General features: G+C 43.8%; 1 protein-coding gene across 2 annotated transcripts; it reads right to left on the bottom strand.

Moving 5' to 3' along the window:
- Window positions 1-15,071: 15,071 nt before the first annotated feature.
- Window positions 15,072-25,310, bottom strand: LOC150017743 (glycine N-acyltransferase-like). 2 transcript variants are annotated; one of them, XM_090267497.1, is made up of 5 exons: window positions 25,214-25,310; window positions 19,666-19,773; window positions 17,669-17,795; window positions 16,170-16,341; window positions 15,072-15,957 (listed from the first exon to the last, which is right to left on the bottom strand). In XM_090267497.1, exons 1-5 carry the CDS (start codon window positions 25,292-25,294, stop codon window positions 15,555-15,557), a joined length of 891 nt encoding a protein of 296 aa, XP_090123623.1. In that variant the 5' UTR covers window positions 25,295-25,310; the 3' UTR covers window positions 15,072-15,554. The 2 variants fall into 2 exon arrangements, with proteins under 2 accessions (XP_090123623.1, XP_090123624.1); XM_090267498.1 differs by lacking the exon at window positions 19,666-19,773 and having other exon boundaries at window positions 15,073-15,957.
- Between the last annotated feature and the right edge of the window lie 289 nt (window positions 25,311-25,599).

The raw sequence follows: 25,599 nt of genomic DNA, 5'->3' as shown, positions 1-25,599 counted from the left end.
CTTTCTCTGATTGCCTTATCCCTACTTGCTACTATTATTGTTCCTCCCCCTCCCCTAAATCATTTTTCTTTCAGTTAGTCAGCTCTTGTTTGTCTTTCCTTTCTTATAACAGTCTTAATCTCTTTACATCCTCATTAATACTGGCTCATTTGCAGTTGATACAGTGATTATAGGTGGGGGATATCTTTGTGGGCATGGGATTCTTGCCTGGGCTGGTGGTTTTGTTTTAGCAGCAGCTCAACAAAGAGCAACACAAGAACAACTAAAACAGAACTACTAACAGACAGTCCAAATAAATGGCATAAAGGGCATCCCCAGAGCATCAAGTTCAGGAGATCAAGGAGTCTGCACCACTAAATCTCACAGGACTCCTACCACAAAAGGTCACACCACGGAAGCAGGAAGTCAAAGCAGATCAATCTAAGAAGCAGAAACAAACAAGAAGAGCCACCTATAATGGGGAGATGAGGAAACACCATCCCATCAAAAAGAAAAGAGGAATTACCAGAAAGAGTGATAGATGAAATAGAGGCAAGCAAACTATCAGACATGGAGTTCAAAATAATGGTAATAAGGAAGCTCAATCAACTCAACAAACTCAGAGAAAACTACAACGAGCTCCAGGGGAACTACAAAGAATTCCAGGGGAGCTACATGGAACTTACTGAGGACTACACCAGCATTAAAACTGACATAGAAACCCTGGCTGCTGTGGCTCAGTGGGTTAAGCGTCGGCCTGTGAGCCAAGTGTCGCTGGTTCGATTCCCAGTCAGGGCACATGACTAGCTTGCACGTCAGGTCTCCAGTTGGGGGCGCAAGTGAGAGGCAACCACACAGTGATGTTTCTCTCCCTCTCCTTCTCCTTTCCCCTCTCTCTAAAAATTAAATAAACAAACAAATAAATTAATTTAAAAAATAACATAGAAACTATCAATAAGAGCCAGAAAAACTGAAGAATACAACTTCTGAACTGAAGAACACAGGAGAAGGAATCCAAAGCAGGTTAGATGAAGCAGAGGATCAGATCAGCGAGCTAGAGGACAAAGAGGACATGATTCCACTGAGATCAGGCATTTAAAGTAATGACACTCATAGAAGCAGAGAGTGGAGTTGTGCTTACCAGGGGCTGTGGAGAGGAAAATATAATGAGCTTCTGTTCAAAAAGTAAAAAGAGTTATGCAAGATGAAAGAGTTTTAGAGGTCTTTTGTACCACATGGTGCTTATAGATAACAACATTATGTTAAACACTTAAATATTTGTTAAGATCTTACATATTTTTAAAAATACAAATAAATGCATAAATAAATGTTGCAAAGCAGTCAGAGAGAGAAAGACACATTTTATATAGGGATCGATGATAAGAAGTATAGTTGATTTGTCATTACTACAAGTTATGATGCATTGGAACATTGTAAAAGTGCTTCAGGGAAAACAACCATGTATTTCATATCTAGGGAAGATATCCTCCAAGAGTTTAGGTAAATAAAGCCATTTTCTTTTATTCTTTTATTTCTTAAGTCCATTTTTTCCCAATGATGTTTTTTCTTTAAAAAAAGAAATTTATTGTTGACACTATTTATATATATCCCTCATTTCCTCCTCTTTGCTTACCTTCACTCAGTCCCCGTCTCCTTGCCCTTGGCCTTGGGTTATGCATATATGTTCTTTGACTAATCTCATCACCTTCCTTATTCAGACACTCACAAACCCCTCCCCTCTGACATCTGTGAGGTTTTTTCCCTGTATTCATGCCTCTGGTTCTATTTTGTTCATCAGTTTATTTTGCTCATTAGGTTCCACATATAAGTGAGATGATATGATATTTGTCTTTAACTGACTGGCTTATTTCACCTAGTATAATAATCTCCAGATTCATCCATGCGGTCGCAAAGGGTAAGATCTCCTTCCTTTTTATGGCTGCATAGTATTCCATTGTGTAAATGTACCACCGCATTTTTATCCACTCTTCTATTGATTGGCACTACGCTATTTCCAGATTTTGACTATGGAAAATAACACTGCTATGAACTTAAGGGTGTATATATTCTTTCTGATTGGTGTTTCAGGATTCTTAGGATATATTCCAAGAAGTAAGATCTCTGGGTCAAAAGGCAGTTCCATTTCCCACAGCGGCTGCTCCAGTCTGCACCCCCACCAGCAGTGCGCTACATTCTCCTTGTCTCTACGTTGTTACCGGCACTTGTAGATTTATTGATGGTAGTCATTCTGGCAGATGTGAGGTGATACCTCATTGTAGTTTGAATCTGCATCTCTGATGATTAGTAATGTTGAGCATTTTTTCATAGATCTATCAACCATCCATTTGTCCTCTTTGAAGAAATGTGTGCCTTTTGAGGTCCTTTGCCTGGGGATTGAAGGCGGGCGCCCCGCGCCGCAGGCAGCCTGGGTGCGCGTTGACCGCATAGTAGTTAGTGTTGGGTGGCGTGGCGCAATGGCCACCAGCCGGTTACCGATCCCCTCCTGCCACGTCTGCAGGGTGATGCCCGGGTAGAAGGGCACCCCGCCGTGGCTGCGCGTCCTGGAGCTCACCGTGTTCTTCACGTAGTCCTGCAGGAGCTGACTCTGTGCCTGCCAGGAGGCCGCGGCCCCGACGTTGACCGTGCGGAAAAACGCGGCCGAGGCGGCCAACGTGATGTTGCGCCCCTCCCCGGCCTTACTGCCCACCAGTTTCCGCTTCACCTGGTCCTCCTGCACCAGGGCAGCCCTGGCCTCCACGTGGGTGAGGACGTGCGTGCCGTAGCGGAACACAAGCATCTCCGCCAGGTACTCGGCCTCGCGGCTCTGGTTGCTCTCCAGGTGGTCGCTGACGGTCAGCAGGTGCTGCAGGAAGTCGGGGTGGAAGTCGGGGGCCTCGGGGGCCTTCACAGAGTAGATGTTGTGGCGGACCTGCACTCTGACCGTGACCGTCCCGTGCTCCAGGCTGTACTTCTTGACGTTCTGGAAGTCGGTGGAGAACTTACCATTGAGGCTGGGGAGGAAGGAGAGCTCAGCGTTGATGGAGGCCGCCCAGGTGTCGGTGTAGCTGAGCCACTCATCCAGCAGCTCCGCGTGGGTCTCCACCACGCTCTCCCGCCGCGGCACCACATGCACGTGGTTGGGGATCAGGTGCTCGCCATCCTCCCTGCTGGGGCACTACGAGTAGTTGTGCCGCAGCGCCAGCGGGCGTTGGCTGGATTTGGCAGACTGGATTTGGGAGATACCTTGGCACTTAGTAGTTCTGTGACCTTGGATGAGAAACTTAATCTCCGTGAACTTTTTGTGTAAACATCTGTGAATGTGAGGGGAAGGAGAGGAACAAAGAATAACGTAATCAAGATTACGTCTACTAAGGATCACATAGGCTGAGAGGTCTGGGGGCTTTTACTCTGGTAGGCTGACAGTTCAAGTCAGGGTGACCCAGGGGTCCTAAATTTTGGATGGGGGTCATATGGCCTTTCTCACTCTGAATGCAAGTTCTTGGAGATTCTGGGTTAAACCTCTAAATCACTCCTCTCTGTGTAGCCAACTCCTACCCTGCCAGAACACTCAATATCCACTGACCAAGGTACCTGCAGGCTCGAAGATGCTTCCAGTTCTGCTCCTGCGCTTCCATGGGCACCTGGGAATCCCTGCTTCCAGCAGCCTCCCTGCCTTTCCTTTGATATGTTTCCTCAAGGATTTCTCCTGGGTCTGCCTTACGTGGCAATGGACACATGTGTTCTCTTCAAATCAGCCTGGAGAAGACCCAGAATCATAGAGAAATGAGGAAAATAGAGAAGCAAAAAGCCTTGCCTTGCATCACTGAATTAACTCATGTCCTCAAAGCTCACAGTTTATACCATCATTTTACCTTGTTTGGATGATTGCTGGAGTCCTTTCACAGGTGTTGCATCTCCTTGAGCATAGCTGGGATTCAGGCAGACATGCAGACAAAATACCTGCAGTGGACTTCCGGCCAAGATGGAGGCATAGGTAGACATGCTGCGTCTCCCTCCACAACTAAGAAGGAATACAGCTACCTCAAAACTGGAGACAACCAGAAGTTCCAGAAAATCAAATTGCATGAAAGTACAACAAACAAAGACATAAAGAATAAATACTCATCCAGACAGGTAGGAGAGGTGGAGAGGATGCAGTGTGGTGGCTGTGGCAGTGGCCGTGGCCTGCTGGCATAAAACGCAGTACACATTTTTAAAAAGTAAGGGGGGACACCTGGGGAGCACTCACAGCACCAGACCAGACTGGTCCCAGCACTGGGGAAAATAAAGCCACACTGCTTCTGACTGAAAACCAGTGGAAGCAGAAACTGCTGGTCTCTCAGCACAGTCCCCTTGTTTAGAGAGCCCCCACAGTCCTAGAACGTCTGTAGACTCACCCACTCTGTGATCCATGGCCACGGCATCAGCTAGAAAGGCACCAGTTGCATACAGGAAGTGAGAGAAGTGCCTGGAAAAGGGGTGAGTGCTGACATTCGGCATTGTTCCCCCTCAGACCCCTTGCCAATGTACAGCGCCATGAGGTGGAGAAATGGGTTGCTCCATACTGATGAATACCTAAGGTTCTACCCCTTACAACTTAGCAGATAGATGCAACTGCTCTACCTGAGACACAGAGGAAAACACAGGAGCCTGTCAAGTTGAGGAGACAGAGAAGTATGGCCCCAAAGAGGGAACGGATCAAGGATCCAGTGGGAGAACTAAGCGATGTGGAGATAGCCAATCTCACAGATGCAGAATTCAAAACACTGGTGATAATGATGCTCACAGGCTTGACAGATATGCTTGAGTATGGCAAATGTATAAGGGAAGAAGCGAAGGCTAAGCTACATGAAATGAAGGAAAATCCACACAAAACCAATGGTGAAGGGGAGAAAACCAGGGTTGCAATCAATGAATTGGAACATAAGGAAGAAAAAACAGTCAACCAATACAGAATGAGGAAACATGAGTTGAAAAAAATGAGGAGAGACTTAGGAACTTCTGGGACAACTTTAAACATGACAACATCTGAATCATAGGGGTGCCAGAAGGAGAAGAGGAAGAGCAAGAAATTGAAAGCTTATGTGGAAAAATAATGAAGGAAAACTCCCCAAATTTTGTGAAGGAAATAGACATACAAGTCCAGGAAGCACAGAGAGTCCCAAAGAAGCTAGACCCAGAGAGAACTACACCAACACACATCATAATTAAGATTCCAAAGTTTAAAGATAAAGATAGAATCTTAAAAGCAGCAAGAGAAAAGCAGAGAGTTACCTACAAAGGGGTGCCTACCAGCTGACTCCTCCAAAGAAACTGCTGGCAAGAAGGGACTGACAAGAAGTATTCAATGTGATGAAAAGCAAGGACCTACAACCAAGATTACTCTATCCAGCAAAGCTATCATTTAGAATGGAAGGGCAGATGAAGTGCTTCCCAGACAAGGTCAAGCTAAAAGAGTTCATGATCACCAAGTCATTATGATATGAAATGTTAAAGGGACTTATTTAAGAAAAAGAAGATCAAAACTATGAACATTAAAATGACAACAAACTCACAACTATCAACAACTGAATCTAAAAGATAAAAACAAAATCCAACTAAGCAAATCAGAATAGGAACAGAGTCATAGGTATGGGGATCATTTGGAGGGTATCAGCTGGGAGAGGGAAGTGGGGGAAATAGGGAAATGGTGCAGGGATTAAGAAGCGTAATTGGTTGGTACAAAGTAGACAGGGGGAAGTTAAGGATAATATAGGAAATGGTGAAGCCAAAGAACTTACTTACGTGACCCATGGACATGAAATAAGAGGGGGTGGGATTGCTAGAGGGAAGGGGGGTACTGGGCGGAGGGGAACAAAGGGAAAAAAAATGGGACTACTGTAACAATATAATCAATAACATATACTTAAAAAATAAATTAAAAAACAGTTAGTCTTCCCTCGTTGATGAAACTCCCAGGGAGGGGACAATTGAGTTGTTTTTGGAGGGTCTGTTTTTCAGCCGAAGTTTAGAGAAAGCTTCTTCCTGCATTTGCTTTTTTTCAAATACCTTTATCTTAGAGAAATATATCAAAGTAGAATATTTTGGGGTGGTATGTGAGCCCACTATCCTTCAACTTATAGCATCAATTCTCTATAAAGACTGTTAAGAATAAAGGTTCTGGTGCTTCATCAAATAAGAATATCTGAAGATGAGTTCTGAGAAGCTGTATTTTGACAAAGTTCTAAGAACCAACTTATCTACATTCTATAGGCCTTATGCTCTACGTTAATATGAAGCTACTATACCACTGTCTTCATTAGTGTAAACTTGACTATTCCAGGTGATTCTTGCCTAGACAAATGCCTTCATTACCCATCATAGAATTTTTCCAAAATATTCACCAATCCTTCAACAAAAGCATCAACAGATAGTTTGTGCCTTAAGGTTATGGGACTCCTTTGCCTACCTTACTTGGTTGCTAACCTTAGATGCTTGTGTTGTGATTTTACCCAAACCCAATCAAGACCTCCCCTTCTCCAGTGAAGGACCTGCCTGAAGCCCATCGTCCAATTCTCAATAAATTCTAACCTTGCCTTTCCTGCTCTGAGGCACTGCCAAATCTCTGCTGAGAAGTTGTTATTTCTGTCTCATCAACAGGCTGTATTGCTGATTTGGAGGGAGCTGGCATTCCGCAGTCCCCAGGAGGTTCCCTGGCACAGTTAGATTTGGTAACTACCAGACAGAATTAAATTCAAACTGCTAAGCCTGACACTCAGGATCTCAGTCAGCCTTCTGACTGTTGTCACCTTTCCAACCAGTGGGTCCATTTACTCTTCTTTTCAAACTGAACACTTTAAACTAGCCTGTTCTTCTGTACTTTTTAGAAATTCTATGCTGTTATTTAGGCTGTTCTCTCTGCTACCTCTCAGCATCTTTTTCTTACCCAGTGTTGTAACCAGTCTCCAAGGACGGTCCCCAATTAACCACCCCTCCAAGGATTCATGCCCCTGTGCGGTCCCAATGCACAGTGAATCTGGCCTGGCCCTGTGGCTCACCTGAACCAATTCCATGAGGCAGAGGTGAAGCAGTGTCAGTTTGGAGCCTAAATCTTCTGGAGCCCTGAGCTGACCAGATATCTGCTGGAGAGACCACATGGAAAGGGAGACACCATTAGACTATTTGGAGAGACAGAGGGCCCCGCTCTGCCAGCATCCTGGCTTAGCCCAGCCTCCCTGCCACCTCCATGTAGGAAATGTGAGTGAGCCTCCGTAGACATTCTGCCCAGCTGAGCTCCCTCCTGGCCATCATCCCATGGACCAGTCAGACCACAGAATAGTGAGGGATAAACTGTGTGAAGCCACTAAATTTTGTTATATAGCAATAGACAACCAAATACCCACTTTCAAGGCTTACCTCAAAAACTATGCCTTTATGACCCTTTTCACGTTATCCCACTCACCTCCTTTCCCTTCCCCAGCTAAAAGTAGAAATCACCCAGTTCCCTGCTGAAGGCAGATGGAAGACATTCAACTTCCATCTTTTTCTGGCCTCCTGAAGAGTAGTCCAGGAATTCAACATTTTCTAGGTTCAGCAGGCCTTTTTAGGTGGGACCGAATGTTTATGAAAAAATACTTTTCCATTAAGAGTCAGAAGAATTTGTTCTAGAGAGTCCACCCATCTTCCAGCAGATCAAGTGCATTACTTCTACAACCACTATTCTGGGTGGAAATCATTGCTTTTGATCTTTTTTTTTTTAATTGTATTTTAATATTTATGCATTTTCAGTTTACCCACTTTTCCCCCTTTTGCCCACCTCCACCCAGACGCCCTCCCTCAGGCCATCCCCATGCTATTGCCCCTGTCCAAGGGTCATGCATGTATGTTCTTTGGCTAATTCCTTCACCTTCTTACTTCCAGGCCTCCCTCCTCCCTTCCGACAGCCGTCAGTCTGTTTCATGTACCTATGCTTCTGGCTCTATTTTGTTCATTAATTTATTGTCGTCGTCGTCGTCGGCAGCCGTCCGTCTCGAGAGACGATGGCGTAGCTTCCTGAGAGTCTATCTGCACCGCCGAGAATGGCTGTGCAGTCCGATTCGGGAGTGACAATCCCTGCCGCACTTGGTACAGGTGAAGGCAGATGGCCGTTGTTGCTGCTGCTGACGCTGCTTCCGCCTCGATCTTTTCTGGACCGCCTCCTCGTTGCGCGCAGCCTCTGCGCGTGACGTACCTTGCCTGACCGCGAGCCTCCAGGCTAGGCGGTCGTCTGCTTGAACTTCCCATGTGTTGAGATTGATGGAGCATTGTGTCATGTCCTTTTTGCAGATGTCTTTGAACCGCAGTTTTGGGCGCCCTGTCATCCTCTTGCCTTCTGCTAGCTCGCCGTAGAGGTCTTTGGGGATACGGCCTGCATCCATTCTTTTGACATGGCCGAGCCACCTGAGGCGTCTCTCGCTAAGAACTGCATGCAAACTGCTCATATTGGCTCGCTTCAGCACCTCGGTGTTGGGGACCTTATCCTGCCAGGCGACATGCAGGACGCGTCGCAGGCACCTCATGTGGAAGCTGTTGAGTTTCCTTTCGTGCCTTGCGTAGGTGGTCCACGTCTCGCTGCCATAGAGGAGAGTGCTGAGTACGCAGGCTTGGTAGATGCGCAGTCTGGTTTTCTCAGTGAGGCTGGAATTGTTCCACGCTCGCCGGTTCAGTCTGGCCATAACTGTGGCTGCCCTGGCGATTCTCCGGTTGACCTCCAAGTCGACTGACAGAGAGCTCGAGATGGTGGACCCGAGGTAAGTGAAGTCGTTGACAACCTCCAGGGTGTATCCGTCGATGGTGATGCATGGGGGAGTCCCCGTGCCTTGAGCCATAACATTCGTCTTCGTCAGGCTGATGGCTAGTCCGAACTCCTTGCATGCGTGGGAAAGGCAAGTGACTAGCTGCTGGAGTCCCTCTTCGGAGTGTGATGTCAAAGCTGCGTCATCGGCGAAGAGCATCTCACGGATGAGCACCTCTTTGACTTTGGTCTTGGCTCGTAGACGGGCCAGGTTGTAGAGCTTGCCATCGGATCTGGTGTGAATGAAGACACCCTCGCTGCAGTCCTTAAAGGCGTATTGGAGGAGCATGGAGAAGAAGATTCCGAACAGCGTAGGCGTGAGGACGCAGCCCTGCTTTACTCCGCTGCTGACTGGGAAGGCCTCAGAGGTTGCGCCGTTGTAGGACACCGTGCTGTGCATGTTGTCGTGAAAGGACATGACCACAGCAAGCAGATGTGGTGGACAGCCAATCTTCCGTAGCAAGCTGAAGAGACCGCTTCGACTGACCAGATCAAACGCCTTCGTGAGGTCGGTAAAGGCGAGGTAGAGTGGTTTATGCTGCTCGTGACACTTCTCCTGCAGCTGGCGTAGGGAGAAGATCATGTCCACTGTTGAGCGGCCAGCTCTGAAGCCACACTGGGACTCTGGGTAGACGCGGGAAGCAAGGGTCTGCAGGCGGGCAAGAGCGACCCGGGCGAATACTTTGCCGACGACGCTGAGGAGAGAGATGCCCCGGTAGTTGTTGCAGTCGCTGCGGTCTCCTTTGTTCTTGTACATGGTGATAATGTTGGCATCTCTCATATCCTGGGGGATGTAACCCTCCTTCCAGCAGAGACAGAGTAGATGGTGGAGCGGCTGTAGCAGGACTGGTTTCCCGCTCTTTAGGATTTCTGGAGGGATTCCGTCGCTTCCTGGTGCTTTCCCGCAAGCGAGGCGGTCGATGGCTTTGCCGAGCTCTGCCGCAGTAGGTGGGGTGTCTAGCTCCTCCATGACTGGTAGGTCTGGGATGGCTTTAAGAGCAGTGTCTGTTACGGTGTTCTTCGTCGCGTACAGCTCGAGGTAGTGCTCAGTCCACCGCCGCATTTGCTGTTCCTGGTCAGTGAGGACCTCACCTGTCTTGGACTTAAGGGGGGCGATCTTGGAGGGGATTGGGCCTGTTGCCTTCTTGATACCCTCATACATTCCTCGTGCGTTGCCTATATCGGCGGCTTCCTGAATGCTTCTGCACAGGTTTAGCCAATAGGTGTTGGCATAGTGGCGGGCGGTCTTCTGGACTTTGTTCCTGGCAGCCCGTAGAGCTTGAAGTGTACTGGGAGTGGGCGTGACCTTGTAAGCCAGTAGGGCCTTCCTCTTAGCCTCGATCACGGGTTCCATTTCTTCCCAGTGAGCCTCGTACCAGTCAGCGTTCTTCCGCTCTTTCTTCCCGTAAGCAATAATGGCGGAGTTGTATATGGCGTCGCGGAGACGTGGCCAATTGGATTCGATAATGTCATCTGCCGCCACTCCCTCGCCGAGTGCATCTTCCATCTTGTTGATGAATTGCTGGGTCTTAACTGGGTTGCTGGCACAACTGGTGTTGATGCGTGGGCGACCCTTCATCTTGGAGTGGTGCAACCTCTTCGGCGTTATGCGCACCTTGCTTACCACGAGGGCATGGTCCATGTCGCAGTCTGCACTGTGGTAGCTGCGGGTGAGGAGGGTGCTGCCAATATCCGTTCTTCTGGTGATGACGAGGTCAAGCTGGTGCCAATGGCGGGAGCGGGGGTGCCTCCATGACACCTGGTGGATCTCTTTGCACTTGAAGAATGTGTTTGTCACGCACAGGCCGTGGTGACACGAAAGCTCAAGCAGTCGCTGACCATTCTCATTGATCTTTCCTCTCCCAAAGTTTCCAAGGCAGGTGGGCCAGGCTATGTGGTCGGCTCCTACTCTTGCGTTGAAGTCTCCAAGGAGATAGAGAGCGTTACTTCTGGGAATCTTGGATAACGCTTCGTCCAGTGCATGGTAGAACTGTTCTTTCTCTTCGGTGGTGGCGCAGAGGGTTGGGGCATACGCGCTAAGAATGCTGACTGGGCCGAAAGTTGTTGACAATCGGAGGGTAAGTAATCTCTCTGTGCCTCCTGTGGGTGGCTCTATGGAGTTAACAAGCGTGTTCTTCACAGCGAACCCAACACCGTGCTGTCTTGGTTGGTCCGGAGACTTCCCTTGCCAGTAGAAGGTGTAGTTGGTTTCTCTGATAGTTCCGTTGTCGGCCAACCGGGTCTCCTGTAGAGCCGCAATGTCGATGTTTAGTCGTGCCAGTTCCCTATCGATGACAGCGGTTTTCCTGGCACCCTTGATCCACGGAAGGTCTGAAGTAAGTCCGGGGCACATGGTCCTGATGTTCCAGCTAGCGAGGCGAAGAGCTGGAGGCTTCTTTCTTGTTGTTTGCTTGGAATTAACTGGTGCGGGTGTTTTGTGGCCCACTTTTCGAGAGGCGCCTCTCTGATCCCCACGCACCCAGTGGGGCAGGCGAGCCATGGCTAGACGGTAGCTGTCCAGTGAGGTGCGATGACCTCTCCCACCGTCAGAGGAGACCCCTGGCGCTTGTTTCCTTCGCCAATCGGATGAGCTGATAACCGGTATCTGTCTCCTCCCGTGTTGAGTCGACATCTTGCGATGACGCTGGAGTGTCCTCTCAAGTGAAACTGAAGCTACAGAGCCTGGGCAGGGTGATATGGAGGGTCTGCTGTTGCCCATGCAGCAGACCCCCCCTCTCTTCGCAGCTGAAGGGTCCAAGGGAAAGACAAAGTCAATACAGCTTGGCTTCAGGTGCGCCGCAGGAGTTGCCGGTGTTGACTACAATGTCAAACCGCCTTAGGGACTCCGGCTCCGGATTTTCTGTCGGGGTTTACTCCCTTAGCCTTTCCCCTGAAGAGGTATGCCGCAAGGCAGCGGAGGTTTTTTGGAGTCAGAGTTTTCCTTCTCTGATTTTAGAGATGTCCTTCCTCTTTCCTCCTTTACAGTCTTGAGGGCAGCATTTACAGGCTAAAATAGAAAACTGGCAGTGTAATTTATTGTATTCATTAGATTACAGATATAAGTGAGGTCATGTGGTATTTGTGCTTCTAATCTTTAAAGTCACCAGGTTATGATTTACCTGCTAGAGGCTGCTGTATGGTTGAAGGAATATGGAGATAGAACCTCAGGGGCAAGTGTAACAGGGAAAAGTGAAGGAAGGGGCAGCTCTTCACATTCTTGGTTTATGGCGCACACTTGACACTAAGTTATTTTTCAGTTTTTATTGTTATTCTGTTGAAGTTGTCCCAATTTCCCCCTTTGCCCTCCGTCACCAAGCTAACCTCTCCTCCTGCTCCCACAGTCAATCCCCACAAGTGCACTTTTTGCCTTGTTTTAAAACCCCGCTGCCAGAAAGGAGGAACTTCTACATTTGGGACAGAATGGGTGGAACTGGAGAATATTATGCCAGGTGAAATAAGCCAGTCGGTGAGAGACAGATACCATATAATCTCACCTATAACAAGAATCTATGAACATAAAAAACTAATGAACCAAATAGAATCACAGGCATGGAAACATGGAACAGACTGACAGTGACCAGGGTGGAAGGGGAAGGGACTAGATAAAGAACATGTATGAATGACCCACGGACGTGGACAACAGGGTGGGGACTGACTGTGGGAGTGGGGGGTGGGATGGGCGGAGGAGGATAAAGGGGGGGGAAATTGAGACAACTGTGAGAGAATAACCAAAAAAATTAATTGATTAAAAAATAAATAAAAGCCTAGTGCCTCTAAAGTAAAAGGCTGCCCTAGCGGTGAGCTGATTTTCCTCTGGCAGCTGGGAGTGCCCGTCTCCGCGTTGGCATCGCCTACCAGCAGAGGGCAGTGCAGACCGCAGCGGCCGCCTGCCCCAGACGCTTCCTTCTCCGGGAAGTTAAAATACATAAACATAAAACACTTCCTTTGATTATTAAAATCACATGAAAAGTGAAGGTAGTCTTTTAAGCCTTGAAAAATCTCTATGAACGTAACTGACAGTGTTTTCATTAATTTCCTGCTCACGTGCCCAGAGTAAGAGGCACGGGAGGCAGCCAGTTTCTTCAAATGACCCGCGAATACCTGCAGGTGAGCGCGGAGGTTAGGATGGGCGCTCTCCTTCCGCACGGACGCGTCACCTTGCAGGCTGTTTTGTAAAACCGAATACCACCCCCCTATATTGTGTTTTTAAAAAGATACAACATAAAACTTACCATTGTAACCATTTGAAGTGCGTAGTTCAGTGGCCTTAAGAATATTAACATTGTTGTGCTGCATCACCACCATCCAGCTCCAGAACTTCTTCGTCTTGTAAAATTGTACCCATTAAACAACAGCTGCCCATTGCCCCTCCCTCCAGCGACTGCAGACTACCGTTCTCCTTGAACTTCTAATCTCAGATAAGTGGAATCATACAGTGTTGTCGTTTGGGGACTGGCTTATGTCACTGAGCATAATGTCGTCACGGTTCACCCAGGCTGTAGCACGTGTCAGAATGTCCTTCCTCTCCTGAATGACTGTCTTGCCTTTTGTAGAACATACAATGGCATAAGTCCCTTCTTTCTAGAATTGAACGTAGTCATGGGGATGTAGAATACAGCCCAGGGAATATAGTCAATAACTTTAATAACTACGTGTGGAGCCAGGTGAGTACTAGTCTTACTGGGGAGAACATGTTGTAAATTATATAAAGATCTAACTATTATGCAATACACATGAAGCCGATGTAAAATAATATTGATGTCAATATAATTTTTAAATTTTTAAAATAAAATATTACCATAAATTAGACCATAAATTTACTTTATAACTACTAAAGTAAAACAACACACATAAGAGTGCACATTATGAATTTTCGTCCTTGGTTCTAGGGTATAAGATTTGTTCCACTATTTCTCCAAACCTGGCTTTTCAAAGTATGGCTTTTGGACCAGCAGCATCAGGACCACCTGGAAACTTGTTAGAAATGTCGATTCTTGGGCTCTACCCAAAATCTACTGATCAGGAAATCTAGAGGTGAGGCCCACGTTCTGTATGAACAATCCCACTAAGTGATTCTGATGCATCTGCAAGCGGGAGAACCTTTACTCTTAAACCAACGATTCTCAACCAGAGGTGATTTTGCCTCCATGGGATACATTATCAACAGCTGAAGACATTTTTAGTAGTTATAACTGGAAGGGAGGGTGCTACTGGCACCCAGTGGGTAGAGGGCAGGGATCTGGCTACACATCTTGTAAGTGCACAGGATTGTCCACTGTAAAATGTGCCAAGGTTGAGAAACTCTGCTCTAAACTGAGTTTCCCCTCTCTAGACTGGCCAAGATTAAACCTCGGTCAGTGGTTTTTCTGTGTGTGTTGGCTTCATGCCCAGTTCTATAGCCTAATTCCAGATGGAGAAGGACCAAAAGGGAACAGGTTCTTAATCCGGGTGATCACCTTCAGTCCAGTGCTCTCTTTGTTTCACAGTCCTAATTTTTTTCCCTTTGCTCCCCTCTGCCGAGTACCTCCCTTCCCCCAGCAATCCCACCCCCTTTACTTTATGTCCATGGGTTGTGCATATAAGTTCTTTGGCTTCACCCTTTCTTATATTATTCTTAACTTCCCCCTGTCTATTTTGTACCAACCGATTATGCTTCTTAGGCCCTGCATCATTTCCCCATTTCTCCCCCTCCCCCCTCCCAGCTGATAACCCTCCCAATGATCCCCATACCTATGATTCTGTTCCTGTTCTGGTTTGCTTCGTTGGATTTTGTTTTTATTTTTTAGTGCTGTTTCTCTTGAAATGTTGGGGCAGGAAACTCTCCCCACTACCCTATTCCAACCAGGGGAAATATCCCTCCACAACACCAACCAGATTCTCCCAAGAGGCTATTGTCTGAACTACGTAGAAGTTGGCATCCTGAAACAATGTGCCAACATCAAACAAAACCGAAGGTACCCCTGCTGTACTGCCCTCCCCCCAACTTGTATCTCTTCTCAATAAATATCTCCCTCCTTGGGTCTGGGTCCTCCCACTCTCCATAAACTCAGTCCAGTCTTCCCATCATGAACCACTTAACTTCAACTTGTACAGTCAATCACAGATTTTTTTTATTGTTAGAGAGTTTTCATGGATTTAGGAAACTCTGCTTTTAGAAACAATATTGAATCATTTCCCCTGGTGTGGAGGGAAGAGAGGACAGGTTAAAGTAAGTTAGTCTTTTTCTAGTGACTCTCCCTGCTATATCATGTACATTATGTTTAACCTAATGTTTCATATATATTTGTGTATAATTGTTTAGTGTACCAATAAAGCAGCATTCAGAGGAGAGGATGATCTCTACAGACCTAATGAACACAGTACACTTGCTGATTTTAAGAGAAAAGCCATACAAAGAGAAAGGAACGAGTCATAACTCCCAGGAAATATTACCCCTCCCTGATAAATTTGGCAAGATTCTACTGATTCATGCACTACAAGTTCCAAGAGAAACCATTCAGGAAACATGCAGCTGATGAAAGTGTCTTGGAGATCCCCGGAAGTGAGGGGAACCAAACAATGCGGAGTTCTTTGGGTTGCTCCACACTGGGAAATCTAAGGGAAGCCCATCAGTGAGAGACTCGAGTGCAGGGACCACAATGGTGGACCATTCACACTGCTTCCCAGAGACCAATCCTTTACTGATGATTACAGTTACCATTTATTCGTTCTCTGTCCTCATCTACCCACTGTTCCAGCCACGTGCCTGAGCCCCCCTGACACTTCACACAGGCACGCAGTGCCACTGATTCCAGGTACAGGGCATGCGGAGATATTTCAGATTATCACTCATTTTCTGCACAATTTTGTTCTTCTTGTCCGTGTGAGAGTACAACGGGAAGCCAAGTTTGTTCAGAGCTTGGGTTTGGGTATACATGACATAGGAGATGAGACCCTGGGACCGGTACTCAGGTACGGTGCCTGCCATCCGCGTCTCTCCTGTCTGGTCCATTAGGGTCCAGGACACAGGGGTCCCCTTGGGCCCCAGCACACTGAAGGTGTGGAAGTTCTGGATACAGCGCTCGATGAATCTCTGGCTTCTCTCATTGCCACCAAAATGCCAGAATTTATTCACCAGGGCAGCGTGGGTGACATCCAGGGATGAAAGTTTAAACATTTCTTGATTGCTATGGAGGTTCCAAGAGAAAAGTAAAGTCTATGAGTATTTACTATATTTCTTCATATTTCCATTGTCTAAGTTACATTTCTACAAATGATTATTCTGCCTGCTTTGAAGACTATTGACTGTAGGCAGGCCAGAGTGAAAGCAGGAAGAGAAGCTGGGAGGATACTTCAGGAATGAGAGTTGTGAGTGGTGCTGAGAATTTATCAGACTTACATGGACTTGGGTTTGCCATCGCCAGGTGGTAAGTTCTTTACATCCAACAGGGAAGGGATCAGTTTCTTCACAGTGTCAAGCCCCGCATAGAGAAAGCACTGTGTTTGTTCAGCTTTGAAGGATTTTGTGGCTGCAAGATTTTGTATCACTTCATTCAGGCTGGGCTGTGAACCTAGACGGGATTTTCAGAAGAGATGTCGTGATTCAGGACATTCTGTGAAGTAAGTCTCCAGTGGAGTAGGAAGTGTCTGCATTTACAGTCTGACAACCTTGGTTCTGGCTCGGTGCTGCTATTGTATGACTGGGGCCACATAGGGAGGATTTGTGCAATGAATATGCCCAGAAGTTTATTAAGCTATGGTCATACCAGTTGTGGCAATACCAAGACTGGAACAAAGTTTTCTGGGCTACATGGTCATGCAGTTTTGATCATCACAGGAGATGAGCTATAAAAACAAGAGTCACCAACATCTGTTGGGCACTTACTATGTTCCCAGTGTGCTAGATTGCTGCAGGAATGACCCACAATTTGCCCACCCCTCTTTGTTTCCACTCCCTGGACTTGTCCCCACCTGCATTGCATCTGACCTTGGTCATATGACTAGCTTTTGCCATGGGAAACAGTAAATTTGATGCAGGGAGAAGCTGATGAATGATTGCACCTTGGGGTTGCCCTTCCTTTGTGTTCCTGATTACCTTGAGATCAACACCATATGAACAGACTTGGGCTAGCCTGCTGAGGATTTGTGCTCCTATCATGCTGTCACCATATCAGTCAGCATCAATAGCCAGAAACCTCATTCACACATGTGAGTGAGGCCATGCTAGAGCAACCAGCTCGTAGTCCAGCTGTTAACAGAGTGCAGCTGCTTGAGAAAACCTAGATGAAACCAATAGAACTGCCTTGCAAAGCCCGCCCCAAATGTTGATTCACAGATTTACAAGATTTGCTTTGCAGTGGAAGTTACTTGACACATCCAGGTATGGTGCTAAGCAATTCCCATTCAAGATATCATTCAATCTTTCAACACTCCTTGTGTTTTAGGTACTTTTACTTCATCAGGTACTACATTTGTATATATGATCTCAGCAAGGATAAGTCATATGGCTACGTCTACATACAAGTAATATAAAATGCCATCATAGGAAGTCTGATTCTGGACGCTAACTCGTAAACATGACAGTTGCCCTTCATGACTTGGGAGGTGCTTCATAGCATGAGTTGTCATTCTTATTCCAGGTGTCATGGAAGGCACCTGGGGAAGTTCTGCTCTGGCACCTGATGTCTGCAAAATATACCATAAATTCTTGGCTCAAGGCATTATATTATGTTTTCTTAAACGAAGCCCACTGTTTGCAAGCTTTGAGGATGTGTTTTCCTCTTTACAAGTAGAGTTGCAGCTGAGGGAAAATTGACAGCAGGCTAGGGTCTGGAGTGTGGAGAAAGGAGATGTAAGACCGAGAAGTGAGTAAGCACACTTCCCATTCGCCTTTCTTACTTTGGATCTGCAAATGCTGTTTCCAGTTGATTACTTCTGGTGAGCCAAGCAATTCCCCACAGTTCTTGGGGTCCTTGGAGTAGATTTGGTAAGCATTGGTATAGTGATCAAAGTCATCTACCATCTCCTGTTGTTGTTGGAGAAAAAGAAATAAAGCAAATTCCATGTAGTTCATCATTGCAATACTTTTTTCTAAATTCCATTATACTATGATATTTTTAAGTACTAAAATTTGGCGGGGGTGTTGTCTGGTGTCTTACAATTATTTCTGATTCATTTCAATCATAAGATAAAGATGAGAAAGTAAAATATTCAGTTTATGATGTAAAATGGCAGAACAATACTATTTTCTACCCATGTATTGCATTAAAATTGTAAATCAAACAAAGACACACCTATTTAGAAAGCATTCTTCTGTATTTCTATCATCCCCAACAAGAAGAAGGGACACACAATTGACAAGGAAAAGCTGTTGCATGAATAAATTTTACCACAATTCAAATAGTTGCAGCACACAGAAAAATATAAATGTGACAGTATTAAATTTTGTTACAGAACTCTGGGTTAAAATCTCCATCTATACTTAATGAAGCTAAAGAAGTTGAAACCAGTTAGACAGGCTTTTTGAAAGCAAGACTATAGTTAAATTGTAGTTACAGAAGAACAAAAGAAAACCCCACTTATTTAGAAAGATCCCCTTAAATTATTAAAAAACACATAAGATTATTAAGAGTAAGGAGGCCCAGAAAAATTACCATGACTGTCAGAACATGGATGCAGGTAGAACACCCACCTGGACTTTTGACATAGGCAAATCAACCATATGCCAATCAACCTGGTTATAGCTGGTTCCCAGAGGAAGTATCAATGTACCTAGCCCTATATGTTCACTAAACTGGTGGGGTGAAAGCAAAAAGATGTAAATGACCCACTGAATATGTTGATAAGCAAACTCACCACCAACAAAATGTGTGTTTGGCAAGTATAAAAAAGGCTCCTGCCGAGGTCCCATCAGGCGATTCTTACAGATCCCTGAGGTGGGCCGGAAGTCTCTGCTCCCCCATTCTCTTGCTCCTACGGGCCCTTGAGTTGGTCAGGGAGTGTCCTCTTCCATCCACCCCTTTCCCTCCATAAGCCAGTTGCCTGATCCCCCAGTGGTCTCCGGGTGATTTCTCAGAGCCAGGCTATCTGACAATGACTAGAGCAGAATTAGAAAGCCTTCTTAAAATATAGCTAGAAAATGTAACAACACACACACGGGTCATCAATGATACCACTCACACATTTAGAGCCCCATTAGGATAAAAGATAAGATAATTTTACTTACTATACACTTTCATTTTACTTCTATATTTATTATTAATATAAATTACTTTACTTATGTATTATTTAATTTAGTGGTTTTAAAACAAGTTTTATTTGTCTGAAAGGTATACTAGTTGCATTTTTATAAATGTATCATTTCACTGGATGTTCTAAAGTGAGTTTAGAATGTTTTGTTTTTAAAATTGAGTTGCACTAATTTCTGAATGTTCCCCAAAATGTATGTGGAAATTCTGGTGTCATGAATTTGCCTTTTAGGATCGCCCCCACTTACTGCCCTGTATCCCACCTTCCTGTCTCGGCCCTTGCTGTGCCCTCTTTTCCTTGTGAGCCTAACAAACAGATAGTTACCTACAGACGCAGTTCCGGTGAAATGCCCACTGAGATGTGCGTCTGACCTCACCCTGTGACCGCCGTCTGCAGGTGCTGTGGTTTAACCCGCGTTTGTCTGCGCTACTTCTGCATGTCGTGCATCTCCTGTTCTTACACACTTTGTACTCAGTTGTAATTTACTTGCTCTTCTACCTTTTCCTCCAGGCTGTGAGCTCCTTGAGCACAAGGACTCGTTCACCATCACTGACATACATTTCTGTGTCCCCGGGTGTACATTGCCAGGTGCATGGCAGGCACAGACAGCAAACAGAAGTGCACGCGTTCTACATCTGCCACCTTACCTGCTCCTGAGGGCGGACAACCACTGTACTAAAGTCAGGCCACTGGTCCACCAGGGCCTTTAGCTTGAATGAGTTTCCCTGGTTCATGTGGAAGACCGTCCCGTAAACCTGCAGAGTCCCAAGAAAATGAGAGGGTCGGCTTATTAGGAAGAGCTGGCAAAGGGCCCTGTTTGATCAGGACAAAGAGCATTTCTATGAAATCATAAGATTTTATGGTGGATTCAGGCCAAATTAGGAATCTAGTCAATCTCCCTGTATTCAATCCCACTTTGTTTTTCTTTTAACCCGAAGTGAGAAGAGCTTTTTTATCTCCTCCAATAAGGATCATACATACATATAATAGAATATTAAGACAATTAAAATTAATGATTTTAAGTATGCCACTATTTTACGAGTTAATGTTACCTGTTTTCAGACTTTCTCTTATTCATACACTTTGAGACACACAATTTTAAGAAAATAAAATAATCAGATGCATGGTGTTTCTCCCCACTGAATATATGGTGGACATGTTTATATGTTCATAATCACAAAAAAAATTTTCAATTATTTTCTAATGGCTGTATAGAATTTCATGACATGAATATATCACACTTTTATTTATTCACTTGCCTGTTGATGGTCATTTTAGCTGTTTCCAGCTTTTTATCTTAACAACTAATTCTTTATAGAACGTGCTTCCACAGAAGTCTCTACATGGACACCTGATATTTTTGTAGACTATGAAGAAGGGTACTTGCTGGTATGAAGGATAGACTTAAAACTCTTTAACACATATGTCCATATTGCCCCCTGAAAAGGTTAAGTGAACTCTCAACAACAAGCAGAGGCTGCAGAAGTGGCTGTGGGGTCCCATAAGCTGGGACCAACCTTGAATCTCTACCCTCACCATGTTGTGCAAGCTATTGAGAGAGAGAGAGGCATGGGGAGAGAATGAGTGAGACTGAGCAGGTGAACATTAATTCCCTTGAGGTTTGGAAGGTTGGGGGATGCAGCAACGGGTACCGACATGGGCCTCATGATGACTGTGAACATGAAGCCTCCACAGATACTAGCATGGAAACATGCCAATGACCAAGACCCAAAAGATGGTATGTACACATTTTAATGGTTTTCATCACCATGGAAAGATGATGTCTAAGGACTATACCAGCATCCTTCCCCACTGCCACCCTCCTCCCCATGTGAGCTATTGATGTTAGAACAGAGAGAAATTGAAAGGAAATAAGTTCCTCTAAATGGACTGTTTTTCTGAATTTATTCTGTCCTCAGCCATGAGCAGAGGCTTGATATAGAAATTCAGTGTAGTTTAGCAAAATATTTAGAACTGCTACTCTTTCTTATTCCCATGGCCTATTTCATTAAAAACTCTTTTTTTTCCTTCTGAACTCAGAACGCAGTTAAGTCAGGCATCTACTCTAAGCTGACTCAAGTGGAGATGACAGATATGATAAATTGTATTTAATACTGAACAGTTAGAAAAGTGGATGAACTTTTCCTCACTGAGACTCAACTAAGTATTGAGTTCTAAGTTATGCCTCCATTGAAAGTACCTGACATACAAATATCCTAGATTAAGTTAGGGGGCAAGGGTGTCTTTAATATGCAACCAAAAATTAGGGATGTTATCCTTCAAAAGTTGAGAAGTCAAGAGGGCCACCTTATCTAACCACGGAGATTATCCAAGAAAGGACACCTGAGAAACACCAAAAGTTTTCTCAAATGTTTGGGGTTCACTTAAAACAAGGAATAAAAAGAAACTGAGATCATGGTATTCTACACTATAAAGAATGAAAAAACACAGACAAAAGAACTAAATAGAACAAAGAGCAGTATAGCAGTCAATAGGGGGAGGGGGAGAGGGAGAGAAGGGGGATAAGTAAGGGAAGGGTTTAGTCAAGGAACGAGTATAAATGACTCATGGACGTGGACAACGGGGAGGGATATGATTGCGGGAGAGGGGGAGGGCTGGGTGGGGGGGAGCAATGGGGGAAAAATGAGACAACTGTAACTGAAAAACGAAAATAAATAAATAAATAAAAGAAAAGAAAAGAAAAAGAAAAAGAAATAAAAAATAATAAAAGAAAGAATGAAAAAAAAATCATTTAGCCTGAAGAATTTTTTAAAAATAGCTACTCACCATAAAAAAATGTCTTAGGCAAATGTTCACAGATAACTGATGTAACATTTAGAAACATTGACTATATCTCTGAGAGGTTGTCTTGGTCTTAAGGATTATCCATTAAAAGCAGTTAAATATTAGGTAATAGAGATTAAAGTTAGGGTGATCTATCAAAGTGGTGAATTTAGTCTTAGATTAGCTGATCTGAAGCCATTTATTTTTGGTAGTAATCAAAGAACAGACAAGTGTTTTCATTAATCTATTTCTAATAAATTAAAATAAAGCCAATGGATCTACAAATAAAATAATTTAAATATATTCTTTACAGTGAAACACCAATGAACCTATTAGGAGGTGAGAGAGATGAATGAATCATCTAGGAGTGTCATATAAAACAATTCAAAACTAGTTTGCATTTCTATTAAAAAACTTTTCAGGGAAAAAGGGTTGTCCTCTAAATACACATACAGAGTTTCATTTAGCTTCCACTGGAGTGGACCCTATCCCTTCGGTTGTTAAAGAAAAGCACAAGCCAGGACCCAAGTCTATCATTAGAGTTGCTCATGAGAATGTAGATATTTATGCATATGCTTCATTTGATAAAGAGGTTTCTGATCAATTGCACTAGGTTAAGGGAGATATTGGGAGTCAGCCACAACATAGTCTGATATGCAATAAGTTCAGAGCAACTGGAAAATTTAACTCAAAATTGGAATTCTAAAGAAGATTCATGATGACTTTAAAATTCTTACCTGGCAAAGTAATCTTTTAATGAGAACAAATTAAAGCTTAATATGTAGTTTGAATTTTGGAAGAGAACTCTGGGAAAATTTCCAGTGTTATCATAAAATTTTCCTTGGAAAGGGAAAAGGGAAAACATTCTGAATCACAGAGCACAGAACAAAAGGCCGTGGTAGGGCTCAGGCACACCTATGATCATACCAAGCACTGCAACTCACACTTTGTGTGACGTCGGGAAAGTCACTTAACTGAGTCTCCATCTTCTCATCAGTGACATAGACATAAACAAATATCTTATAGGGAGGTAATGATATCAAGTGACAGAAAACATGCAATTGTGCCTGGCACAGAATTGGTGCTCAATAAATGTTAGTCATTTCCCTCTTTTTTCACAGAAACTTTCTATTCCTACTGCCCTCAAAATTTTCAGTTTCCACCTCTTCTTAAAAGGCATTAAAATGTTCTTTTTTATTGAATTTTTGGGGTGACATTGATTCATAAAATCATACAGGTTTCAAGTGTACATCTCAACAAAAGATCATCTGCATACTGAATAATATGTCCATTGCCCCAAGCATAGTCTCTTTCTGTCCCAATTTTCCCCTCTTTTCCCACCTTCACTGGCCCCACCCACTTTCCTTCTGGCTATCACTATATATATTTGGTTAATTCCTTCACCTTCCTCATCCAGGCCCCAAAATCTCTTCTCCTCTGACAGGTGTCAATCTGTTCCATGTATCCATTCCTCTGTTTCTTTTTTGTTCATCAGTTTATTTTGTTCATTAGTACCTCATATAAGTGAGATCGTTTGGTATCTGTCTTTCTTTGACCAGCTTATCTCACTTAGCATAATAATCTCCAGATTGAACTAACCTGTCACAAAGGTAAGATACCCTTTTTAATGGCATAGTAGTATTTCATTGTGTAAATGTACCAGACTTCTTTTATTCACTCATCTACTGATGGGCACTAGGGCTGTTTCCCTATCCTGGTTATTGTAAATAATGCTGCAATAAAGAGAGTATGCATATATTCTTTGAAATTAGTGTTTCAAGCTTCTTCAGATATATTCCCAGAAGTGAAATCACTGAGTCAAAATGCAGTTCCATATTTAGTTATTTGAGGAAACTCTTGTTTTCCACATTGGCTGCACCAGTCTTCATTCTCATCAATAAAGCATTAGGATTCCCTGTTCTACACATCCTCTCCAGCACTTACTGTTTGACGATTTATTAATAATAGCCATTCGGAAAAGTATGAGGTGATATCTCATTGTGACTTTAATTTGCATCTTTCTGATGATTAGTGACACTGAACATTTTTTACATGTATATTGGCTATTTGTATGTTGTCTTTGGAGAAGTGTCTATTCAAGTCCTTTACTTATTATTTTTTAATTGGGTTGTTTGTCTTCTTGGTGTTGAGTAGTATAAGCTCTTTATATACTTTGAAAATTAACCCTCCTCAGATGTATCACTGGCAAAAGTGTTCTCCCATTCAGAGGGTTCCCTTTCCATTTTGTTGGTGGTTGCTTTTGCAATGAACCCAATCCAACCTCATACTTAATGGGCAAAAACTAAAAACATTTCCTTTAAGATCAGGAACAAAACGGGGATGTCCACTTTCACCCCTCTTATTCTACATAGCACTGGTAGTACTAGCCACAGCAATCTTACAAAGAGAAAAAGTAATGGCATCCAAATTGGAAATAAGGAAGTAAAACTGTCATTATTCATAGATGACATGCTATTGCATATAGAAAACCCTAAAGACTCCACCAAAACCTACTATATCTAATAAGTAAATTCAGCAAAGTAGCAGGATACAAAATTAATATTCAGAAACTGGTGGTATTTTATACAACAATAATGACTAACCAGAAGGAGAAATTAAGAAAACATTCCCATTTCCTATTGCAACAAAAAATAAGGCACCTATTAATAAATTTACCCAAGGAGGTAAAATACATGTACTCAGTAAAAGACCTGTACTCAGAAAATTCTAAGATACTGAAGAAAGAAAATGAGGAAGATACAGATAAGTGGAAGACTATACTATCTCCATGAAGAAGAAAAATTAACATAATTAAAATGTCCATACTACTCAAAGCAATCTATCAATTCATTACAATTCTTATTAAAATACCAATAACATATCTCACTGATCTAGAACAAATATTTCAAAAATTTATATGGAACCATAAAGACTTTGAATAGTGTCAGCAATCTTGAGAAAGAAAAACATAAATGGAGGAATCATGCTACCTGGTATCAAACTAAACTACAAGGTCATAGTAATCAACACAGCATGGTATTGGCACAAGAACAAGCATATAGTTTAATGAAACAGAATAGAGAACAGAAATAAACTTACATCTTAATATTTGACAGAGGGATAAGACAGTCTCTTCAATAAAAGGGGTGGGAGAATTGGACACATACATTAAAAAAATGAAACCAGACCACCAACTTACACAATACACAAGAATGAACTCAAAATGGATTAACAACTCAAGTGTTAAGTTGTGAAGCCATAAGAGTCCTAGAAAAAAACATAGGCAGCAAAATTTCACACATTTCTCATAGCAATGTTTTTGCAAATATATCTCTTCAGGCAAGATAAACAAAGGAAAAATAAACAAAGGGCACTACATGAATTTAAAAGCTTTGGCACATCAATTGCCACCTTAAAGGATTCAGGGAGGCTCTTTCTCAAGGATCTCTGCAGCGTCTGAAGCATCTGGGCACCTTGCAGCGGGAACATCATGGAAGACACCTTAACCTAGAGAGATTAAAACAAACACACAAACAACAAGAACAAAAAAACAGGAATGAGAAAACTAGAGGAGATTCTGAAACAAGTAATAGCACGTTCTATGCTAATGGCCAGGTCCCTGTTCAGTGTCCCTTTATTGGTATCACCTTCATGAAAATCCTCATCATCTCCAAGGAAGGAAAAGAATGGCAGAAAGCAGAGAGGGCACTTTCTGATTTTTTTGAGTTCACTTTCTTACACTTTGATGATCTCCAACAATTAGTTTTATGTTAGACTAATGAGCACATTTTGAAAAA

The sequence above is a fragment of the Furipterus horrens genome, unplaced genomic scaffold (genome assembly GCF_987537825.1).
Source record: "Furipterus horrens unplaced genomic scaffold, mFurHor1.1.pri manual_scaffold_2, whole genome shotgun sequence".
Taxonomy (NCBI): Eukaryota; Metazoa; Chordata; class Mammalia; order Chiroptera; family Furipteridae; genus Furipterus; species Furipterus horrens.
The sequence above is the reverse complement of the archived record's forward strand: the minus strand, read 5'-3'. Positions and strand labels throughout refer to the sequence as shown.

Bases quoted from the DNA above. Each gene is read 5' to 3' on its own strand.
- LOC150017743 (XM_090267497.1), bottom strand. From the start codon at position 25,294: ATGATGTTCCCGCTGCAAGGTGCCCAGATGCTTCAGACGCTGCAGAGA. The intron at 19,774-25,213 runs GTGGCAATTGAT...GGGACTCTGCAG, and splicing joins GCCTCCCTGAATCCTTTAAG to GTTTACGGGACGGTCTTCCA. The intron at 15,958-16,169 runs GTAAGTCTGATA...GAACCTCCATAG, and splicing joins GATGGCAAACCCAAGTCCAT to CAATCAAGAAATGTTTAAAC.